This window comes from Mangifera indica, chromosome 12 (genome assembly GCF_011075055.1).
Source record: "Mangifera indica cultivar Alphonso chromosome 12, CATAS_Mindica_2.1, whole genome shotgun sequence".
Classification (NCBI taxonomy): Eukaryota; Viridiplantae; Streptophyta; class Magnoliopsida; order Sapindales; family Anacardiaceae; genus Mangifera; species Mangifera indica.
In genome coordinates, this window is record NC_058148.1 from 6102024 (window position 1) to 6112568 (window position 10545).

At 27.7% G+C, this 10545-nt stretch overlaps 1 protein-coding gene across 1 annotated transcript; it reads right to left on the reverse strand.

Moving 5' to 3' along the window:
• Positions 1-457: 457 nt before the first annotated feature.
• LOC123192192 (fasciclin-like arabinogalactan protein 17) lies at positions 458-4367 on the reverse strand. Its single transcript, XM_044604654.1, has 3 exons — positions 2912-4367; positions 1519-1644; positions 458-893 (listed from the first exon to the last, which is right to left on the reverse strand). Exons 1-2 carry the CDS (start codon positions 4200-4202, stop codon positions 1571-1573), a joined length of 1365 nt encoding a protein of 454 aa, XP_044460589.1. The 5' UTR covers positions 4203-4367; the 3' UTR covers positions 458-893; positions 1519-1570.
• Positions 4368-10545: the final 6178 nt, after the last annotated feature.

The window sequence follows — 10545 nt, forward strand, 5'->3', positions numbered from 1 at the left end:
TTAATTACATTTTAAATATTAAAATATTATTAATATAATCTTGACATAAAAAATATTTTAAAATATTTAAATAAAATAATATATTAATATTATTTTACCATATTTAATTAAATATAATAATTATTTATAAATATCAAATTTTATCAAAATAATAATTTATATTAATAATTTTTTAAATAAATTATTTTTAAGATTATCCTCCAATTTTATTAATAAAATATTACTGTCAAATCCCAAAAAGCATTCGTATATTATAAATCCTCAAAAATATCTTGAGGATTTCTTAGAACGCAAGTCACTTTATACAGTAAGGTATCACCATCCAGGAGACTATAAATTAAAATTTCTTAAAAGTTTAGTTTTCAAAGTCCTTACAATAACATTTCCAAACAACAACACAAGAAAAATAAAAAAGTACACAAAAAAAAATAATTACATTTTTATATTCAATTGGCCATGAACACAATGTAATTTTTTTTATTTAATTATAAATATTCCCACATACTTTTTTGTCGACTCCTTTATTAAGTGGGTTGCCCACTTGGTAGAATTAACAGTAGTCACACAAAATTAATCCCCTTCTAACCAACCAACAATTGACACCTCACCTTCATGATATTGACATTACACACAAAAAATAATGAAAATAAAAATACAAAAATCTTGTTCCTTTTTGGGTAACTTTAACTAACATAGCCAACCTTTACTTCCCAAGCAAGAATTGGAATTGGATATTTAACAGCACAACTTTACCAATTACTTTTCTTTTCCCATTTGCCCTTTCTTCAATTTTGATTGCCTGCCTGCCAGCCACAAGAAATTTTATACCCTACCGTAGAGGAAATGCAAGTCGCAATCTCATACCAAAAAACTTTTTACATTGCTTTCACCACCTGCATTCAGTTCAGTTGAAGCCATGGTTAGTACGAAAAATAATCATTATAAAGGTAAATTACTTCAAGATATCAACAATAGAAACCGGGTTTATTTTCTTTAACCCTGTGATATCAACAATTGTAGATGGGTTTAATGATAACTCTTGGGTTATACAATACTTTTCAGTAATGGCTAGTGCATTAACAATGGTGTAAATGAAATAAATTAAACCATGGCAGATTTGCAACCTTAAACAAATCTTTGACAAAGCTAAAATATGTTAAGGTTTCTTCTTCTACCTAACAGTCTTGCTTCATTCATGTAACCTAACCTGATGTGTCCAAGGAGAATTGATGGAGTTGTTAGGTGATTATATAAAGAAATATTAATGCTCTGTGATTGACCTCTAAAAATAATATAATTAAAATGTGAAATGCCCAGGACGTGTGAATATAAGATCTTACTGCAGCAAAGACATTTTATTAACAATACTATTAAAACACTAAACATCACACACAGACACATATATATATATCACTAATTACATAAACTCTTCGTGTATGATTAAGTTCTCAACGACTTTATCCTGTTGCTGAATCCTGAAGCAACTTATAAATCATATAATGAGAATGAGAATTCTACCCTTTTCCAAGCTTGAAGTTTTTCCTTGTGATGTAATGAGTGGGGGTTGTGTTCACTGGCATGTGCTGAAATGGGAATCTTGTCCAATGGAACCAAGCATCTGGCATGCTACTTCAAGTAATTTTCCTGCTCAACGCAATTAAGTGAATATAATATTGAATCAATCCATGAATTTGCATTCCTTTTCATCGAATAATATCAACACTAAATCAGCTCCAGAAAGCTACTGGTGAACTTCCATTTGTTCATGAATGAAAGCCACTCTTTAACAACAGAAAATCACAATGCAACAGCCAAAATAAATATTCGACTTTCATGCCATGGACAGAAAATACCAACCATATAATATAATAATTTTGAACATCTGTCTATTTGAATATAAGCTTCGGAATAAGAACAAAACAAATCATGGGGGTGGGAATATTATACATATAAAGTAAGAATATCATTGATAAATGGAGATCCAAGCTGTCTGATTTTGCTTAAGGAGTGGAAAAAAAAAAAAAGGTTAATATTAAAGATTTCGAAAAAAGAAAAACTTCTTTTTATTCTATTATCTTCTTCTCCTTCATTGCTTGACCAAATTATGTGAGCTAATTTATTTCCAAACAACCACTTGCCAACAAAAATAATTTAGCCCCTCACCGACACTGTTTTTCAGCTAGCTGCCCAATTTGTACCCAGCTTTTGACTTGCACTCTGTATTCCACTTTACAACTCACGCCAACCCTTTTGTCAAACAAACAAAACAACATCCGGGTTTTCTAAATACAATCCAAAAACGTTTTCATTTTCAATCTTAAAGCTGTTAGGAGATCTCAAAGACAAAAACACTGCCATATTCAAGTGGGTTATGATGAACCATGTTAAATATAGGCATAAACGTATTAAAGTCTAAATTAGAGTTTGATTAACCCCTAAGTGTAGTAAATAAAAAATAATGGAATTTTTTTCTTTTTCTTTTTTCTCTTTTGGAAAAATCTTGATAAACTAGGCGTTTAGAGCATGAAATATATAAATGTATTAATTTCTATAAAAGATCATATCCAAAACTTTTAGCTCAAGGCAGAAAAAACTTCAGTTTTGGGCTGTTTTAGATTTTTAATGGGGAAGGAAAAGCATCCAATGCCCCTAATTAATTGATGAATAAGCCATTCACGGGCACACCAAATTATACATGCACATTTAAGTGAAATGACGTTTCTACCCTCTACCCCACCGACACTGCTCCTCTCCTGCCCACTGTCTTACACCATTAACACTAATTCCCCGCCATTTCTCCGTTTCCGATGTGTTGCCCGGTATTTCGCTTTCTCATATGAAATTAAGGGAAATTTAACTGATTGATTGACTAATAAAAAACTGATGATTGAGAGAGATTAATGGGAATTACCTCTTTTCGGTTTTACAGCGACTTTAATGCTTTTTTTACTTTCCGATTTCTTAGTCGTCGTCTCTTCTACCGGGAACAAAACCCCATCAACTCCCTGAACCGAAATTCGGCCATCGGTGTAAATATCGGGGTCGAACAAATAAGCAGATCCATCACCTTGACCGAATTTCACAGACCCATCAGCCTCCTGAGCCACGACTTTGTGTGGCAAACGCAGCGTATCGTACGACACTTTCCCGAATCTTCTTACCGCATTGTACATACTCTCCTCAGTCTGATATTCCGGGATTATATGGTAATATATAATCTGTTCCGGCGAGCCCGGTTCGCTCAGCTGGTCTGTGGTGAGCTTAGCCATGGCCTCGTCATTGGGCGCCAAAACAGTTAAAACATATCCCTCCGATACGAGCCGGCCCATTTCGGTGGCCAGCGATGTGAGATTTACTAGAATATCGGCCATTTCGTTGTAGCCTCCGTAATGTAATAGTGTCTGAATGAAATCTTTCACTTGCTTCTCCCCGTTAAAGTGGTGGTGAGGCCCACCTGGACCGGGGGCTGGAGCTGGAGCCAGTGATGGACCGGGCGCCATCGCGTCGTAAATCGGAAGGGCGGGAGGTGAACCGGGTTTCGCAGGTGGTGCCGGCTTTTTCAATCGGTGTGTTCTCGGGTCGACCTCAGGAGCACCTTCCGGTTTAACAGCCGAGATTGAACTGAGACTGCGTCGGTTGTTGAAATCCTGCTGAACAGATCGAGGGATTAGCAGCCGTTCGATGCCGTGAATCACACCGTCCGGACGGTGCACGGCATTCTGGTGAATAACTTTAGCTTGGTTAATAAACTTGTCACCCGAATCTTCACCCGTTAACTCGACCGAGTCACTCGACAACGTGTGGTGCCAAGTTGACTCAGTACCTTCCGTCTTGGTCGCTATGACTTCAATCCTCGAAGGAACAATGTGGTGAAGCAAGAGAGTCTGTAAAGACTTCAAATTTCCCGGTTCGAGCAAGAACCGCTTGAACTGGGGATCGAGATCCCGTTCAAGAGCTTCATTCTTGGGAGCAAAAATGGTAATATTATGTTTCCCGACGGCTTCTTCAAGAGTCTGCAACAGAAGGGCCTTCTCGACGAGTTCGGCGAGCTCAGTGTAATGCGAGTCGAGAAGCGCAACGAGGACTGAATTAGAGTTTATTTGGGTAGAATGGGTCGAAGTTGTAGCGGTTTGTTGTTGCGATGTTGCAGATAATTGAAGGAGAAGAGGAATGAGAGCGAAGAGAAAATTAAAGAACGCCATTGAAAGAATGAACGAGAAGGAAGATGGGTATCTAGTTAATGGGAGGTGTTTTGGGTTGCTTAAGAGGCCAGTTTGAGTCACGGAGGTTCAGTGGTGTGGCCAAGAGAGTTATAAGAGAGACTTAGAGGGGAGATGTTTGAGGGGGAGAAGGAGAGAGGAAGAAGAGTGAAGACAGGGGTTAGGCTTTTGGTGATGGTGGGGTGAAAACGATAACGTCGGTTGAGGGGTGACGTTAGCTGAAACCGTTAACGAAAATCAAAATGACAAAAATATTCCTAACTAAATGCAATCCGTGTGATCGTTTTAACGTAATTACTGAGGGTATTTTTTGTCATTTAATTTTAACTAACGGCTTTTGAAAACTTTAGTTAGTTTTGGGGGAAGTTTGTAATATTTGAAACAATATGATCTGGAATTATTAACTGAAACTGTATGGGGGAAACTGAATGAATTTTTAAAGGAACACGTGGGATTGGGACAGCAATATTATTATAGAGTTGTGCACTTTGCCGGCAATAGAAGTTTAAACGGGAAAAAGGAAAGCGGGACAGATGTCAGGCTGGCCAAACATGATCAAATACGTATTAAATGTTGGGTATAATGTAATTGTTAGAGCCTGCATAATCTTTTGTTTTGATCACTCTGTTTTTTTTTTTTTTCTTTATTTATATCGTATTTATAATTTATTAATATGTTATAAATGATATATTAATTATTTATAATTTGTATGGAGTATGAGTTTTGGTGAGATGTTTCATTCTTATCCGTACTAAAATTATGTATACATATATATTATATATTTTTATATATAATTTGAATATATAGATAATATGTCATTATGTAATTAGATGATTTTGAATTAAAGATAAAATAACATTCAATTACATGATGACATATTATTTATGTATCTAAATTATATATAAAAAATATATACATATAACATTACTCTTTACTTTTGATAATTAATTATTATCAAATATAAAAAATTATTTAAATGATTATTATCGAATTTGGTAACACTAGTATATATAAATAAATTTTTTACTTAAATAAAGTAATAAAATATTATTTTATTTAAATATTTGTATAATAATTGTACTATTGTACATATTTTAAATGCACAATTATCCATAAAATGATGATTTCTATTAAAAAACCTTTTTTAAAATTAAAGTTAACCTCGAATAAATATCTCAATTACCAAATTCTCGCAATTGTCAATCGAGTGTACAATCGCACATATATCATACACCGTCATACATAATTTTATCTGATGAAATTCTTGAAAAAAAAAGTAGCTTGTACACCTTGCATGTACAAGAGTACATACGCTTGAAATTTAGCATACATACGGGCATGCATTCAAACATTGACTTTGCCTTGTTTTAAACATCAATGCACTACTTGTTGATGCATTGGAGAGATTGAACGTGATTCCTTTACAAGGATGTATGATTATGCATATTTCAAATGCACGAGTGTCCATGAAGTGATGGCTTTGACTTGATCTTGAAGATGCATAAGACATCCTTGTACAAGATGCATTGCTTGTGATTCTTTTATGTGGTGATGTATGGTGCATGCATAATTTGTTGACCAAATCTTATGTTGACCTCAACTATACATGAACGAAATGTTATGCATAAGAAAGTGTTCCTCATGATTGGCCTTATACATTCAATGTACGATATTACATCAAATATGCACAATCATACATTGCATATCTGATGTAACTCAAAATTCAAATAGATTGTACAAACACCATGCATGGTCTCATACCTTGACATGCACGATCGGAATTTTAATTATGCACAGACAAGCATATACTATGTACCTACATTTTTAAAGTGTTATCCAAACTGGTCATAATTTCAGACACCATTACATTCATTTGGGCAATTAGAGTATTACCCAAAAATTAGTATTGCTCTAAAATAAAGTAAAACTCTAATTTCTTGGTAATGCAATAATTTTCATAATCCAGTCAAAATTTTGCCATAACTGTTTGTTTTCCTGGAAAATTTAACAGCATATCAGGCATATTTCTGGATTGATTTTGTGTTTTGTATAAGTCTCTTAAAAAAATTATTTTAATTAATTTCTCGAAATATAAAAAAAATGGTTTCCCTCTGTTTTTATTTGTCTTCCCTCCATTCCAAATTTCCAGTTCTTGAGCACAAACCAAAAGCTACTTTAGCACATTTCCCAAAAGAAGTTTATTGGGATGTGCGCCATTGGGAATGTCTTGATTTTTGTGATAGAAGTAGTTAAACACAAAGCAATTCTACGTCTTACATCAGACAATCCAACTTGATATAATATATTTTTTTTGGGGTGATTTGGTTGGAATAATATTTTAATATTAAAAATAAAAAATTATTTAAAAATAAAATATTTAAAAATTAATAAATATAAATTATTAATATATTTAATAAATAAAATAAATATAAACAATTATTTATTTAAGTAGATATAATAAAAATATTAAAATATTGTTTTATTTAAATATTTTTAATATAATTATTTTAAAATATTATTCATATTATTTATTATATTAATTAAAAATAAAAATATTTTAATCTTAAAAGATTTATAAATAAATAAATAAATTATAATAAATTTAAGATTAATATCATAATATTTTAATATATAAAATAGAATTGATAATAAAATTATTTTTATATTATTTATCACATCAATATAAATAATAAAAAATTATTATAATATTTTATTATTTATAATCAAAATAAAATAATTTTAATAATAAAAAATAAATTATTAAGATAATAATTGATTCTCTTCAACCAAATAATCCTTTACTTGTATCCAAGGAATTAAGCTTTACACTAACATTAAATAATAAATATATTTATTTATAATCGCAACTCTTAATATTTTCTTACAATTTTGGAAGGTTTTTGTTATAAAAGCAGCAACAGTAAATCAAAAAAAAAAAGGGCAAGATTTAATTTGTGAAAAGTAATTTTAGTAATTTGTTATTCTTTTTTAAAAATTAAAATTATTACTAAAATTATATATATAATTTTGTAGATAAAGAATAATATATTATTATATAATCAAATATGATTTATTTTTAATTTTTAATTATTTAATTATATAATAATATATTATTATTTATATAATTTTTGTTATAAAAGCAGCAACACTAAATTCAAAAAAAAAAAAGGGCAAGATTTAATTTGTGAAAAGTAATTTTAGTAATTTGTTATTCTTTTTTTAAAAAATAAAATTATTAATAAAATTATATATATAATTTTGTATATAAAGAATAATATATTATTATATAATCAAATATGATTTATTTTTAATTTTTAATTATTTAATTATATAATAATATATTATTATTTATATATAAAATTATAAATATAACCATACCTTTAAAATTATGTAGGGAATTAGCTGTAAATAATAATGTTTTTGGAAAATTATAGCTTGACAAAAAGAATAAAGCCACGTTCCATGGGCCTCGGTTGCTTGCTCCGAGATTCTTAATAAAATCGTGCATAAAGAATTACTAAAAAAAATATGTTATTTTAGTTTTAATTTAAAATTATTAAATTATATAATAATATATTATTATTTATAAATATAATTTTATTATTAAATTAATAATTTAAATTAACATTATTTGTTAGAAAGTTTATGATACAAAAAATATATTTAGGCTTTTTTTTAAAAATCTTTTTGATATATTTTATTCTTTAGATACAAACAAGTTTATATGAGTTTAATGTAATTATTTGTTTTATTTTTAATTTAAAATTATCATATTATATGAAAATAATTAGTTTGTTTATATATAATAATATAATAATATTTATATATAAAATCTAATTAGTAAATATAAAAATAGAAAAATAACGTATGAAAATTATATAAACATGATATAATGAGTAATAAAAAGCGTATTTGAAAAAAAACGTGCATAAAATTTAATTATAGGAAAAAATGAGAGACCAAGACATTTGACTTATGACAAAAAAACAAAGTTAAAATATGAAAGAAAAAAGTCAAAAGAATATTTGAAATAAGAAAGAGGTTAAGTAAAAAAGACAAATAAAGATAATAAAGAAACGAACTAAAGACAAAAAAGTGGACTAACGAACGAAATAACAATCGAGGATGATGTGACACACATGTTTGACATCACATGACAAAGTGATATACAATAAACTTATGTGGTATGAGGTGACATGTTTCTTATATGTGAAAAGTTCAATTTAATTTAACTTTCATAATGTTATTTAGTCTTTAATTTAAATTGTCATGACTTTTTTTTTGAATTTACGAATATTTCATGTTCGGGAATTTAAGTTAAAAAATAATAATTTATTTTTAGAAAAAAAATTATTAACTATAATAAAAAATTTTCAAGATTGTTTCTTGAGAAACACTTGATTTAGTTTATTAATATTATTTTATAAAATCATAGTTTCCTATAATAAGTTTCCCTAATTTAATAAGTTTTTCTGCTTTAATTAAGAAAATAAACTTATATAAAGCATGAGCCTTGTAATAAGGTAATTAATCAATTATCAATAAAATTCAAATTTAAACTTGTTTTCAGAATTTTTTTACAAAAATTACATTGAATTCTCATTTATCTCTTCGTTAGTTGAACGATATCAATATTTAATCGTTTTTATAACTGTTAAACCTAATATAATACAAAACAAAATTGATTTTTAAATTATAATATTTATAATATTAATACTTTTAAACACAATACATGATGAGATTTAATAATAATGTATGATTTAAAATCTACGTTTATCCTCGATTAAAGTAAATACTAATAAAAACAACGCTAAACCCTATATTAAAAAAATTGTAGAGAAATTAGGTTATAAATAAAATATGAAAAATTAGGCTATTATATTTTTCATTTATTGGTCAAAATTAGACCTTAATGTCGAGTGATAGAGATAAAATAAAATGAAAATTAGTGTTTTCAAGCACTAATAAAATGAAAGATAAAATGATGAGTTAATTGTGAGAAATAGAAATAAAAAAGAAAAGGAACACAACTTTTTATTGTTCGAGTTATTTCGTGTCTTATAAAATGATATCATTTTATCTTTTGTTAAAGAAAAAAATAAAAAATACGACAACGTATAATACATTCAATATAAGAAGTATATAAATTATGTATTATATGCTTTTTCGGTTTAAAGATACAATTAAAGATATTTAAAACAATAAAATACGATAAATATGTATAACACGCATAAAAAAGTGTAGATTTACAACGTATTATTCTTTTAAAAAATTGATAATATTATTTAACTTATATGTTAATTCGATGAACCATTACATGATTAAATAAAATTCAAACCAGTGTAATACAAACTATTAGGGTATAATTATTTTTATAATATATAAAGTAAATATAATAATTTTCAAAATAAGATAGAAAAAAATAATTCATTTATCCCCACTAAAGTTTTAAAATTAACATTGATACCCCCCATAGCATTATTCATGACTCAATTTGATAGGTGTGTTATTACAGTATTTAAACCTTAAGAGGCTGTTTGGTCGATAATAAAGAAAAAACTATCTTAATACTCTATTATTTATTATTTATATTCTCTTGTTTATTTTATTAGTAACAAAAAATTATAATAATCATATATTACTAATAGTGATATGATAAATAATATATATAACAATATGATTATTATTATCAAAATATTTTTAGACTAAAATACTCTTATTTTTAATTAATATAACAAGTAATATAAAATATATTTTAAAATAATTATACCCAAAAAGATTTAAGTAAAATAATATCTTAGTATTTTTTATTACCTTTAACCAAACGTAATAATTATTTATACTTATCTATTTTAATTAAATTTTATCGAATATAATAATAATTTATATTCAGTAATCTTTAAGGTAATCTATCTTTAAGATAATCTTCTAATTTTAGCAATAAAATATTATTTAAATCAAATGCCCCTAAAGATAAAATGACAATTAATTATGATGCTAGTATAATAGTTTTTCGAAATGACATTGATATCTTTTTAACTTTTCAAACACAAGTGGTGAGAGTCGTAGTTTCATCAAACGTTGGGTAGAAAATAGTGACATGCCTTGATTTTACTCCTGATTTAACTTCCTTTTACCAATTTGGTTTTCCCGAACATAATCCAAATAAAATTGATTCTATGTTTTAAATGATGTTATATTATGAAAATTCAGGTTTTTCATATTTTTATAATTAATAAAGTGTTTTTCACATTTTACATAAAATAAGGAACAAAAATATAATATATTTTTATTCGGTTTAACCCTAATATTACATACGGGTCAA

Coding starts and splice junctions, on each gene's coding strand:
- LOC123192192 (XM_044604654.1), bottom strand. CDS start 4,202: ATGGCGTTCTTTAATTTTCTCTTCGCTCTCATTCCTCTTCTCCTTCAA. Junction 1,645..2,911: donor CGCTGTAAAACCGAAAAGAG/GTAATTCCCATT, acceptor TGCGTTGAGCAG/GAAAATTACTTGAAGTAGCA.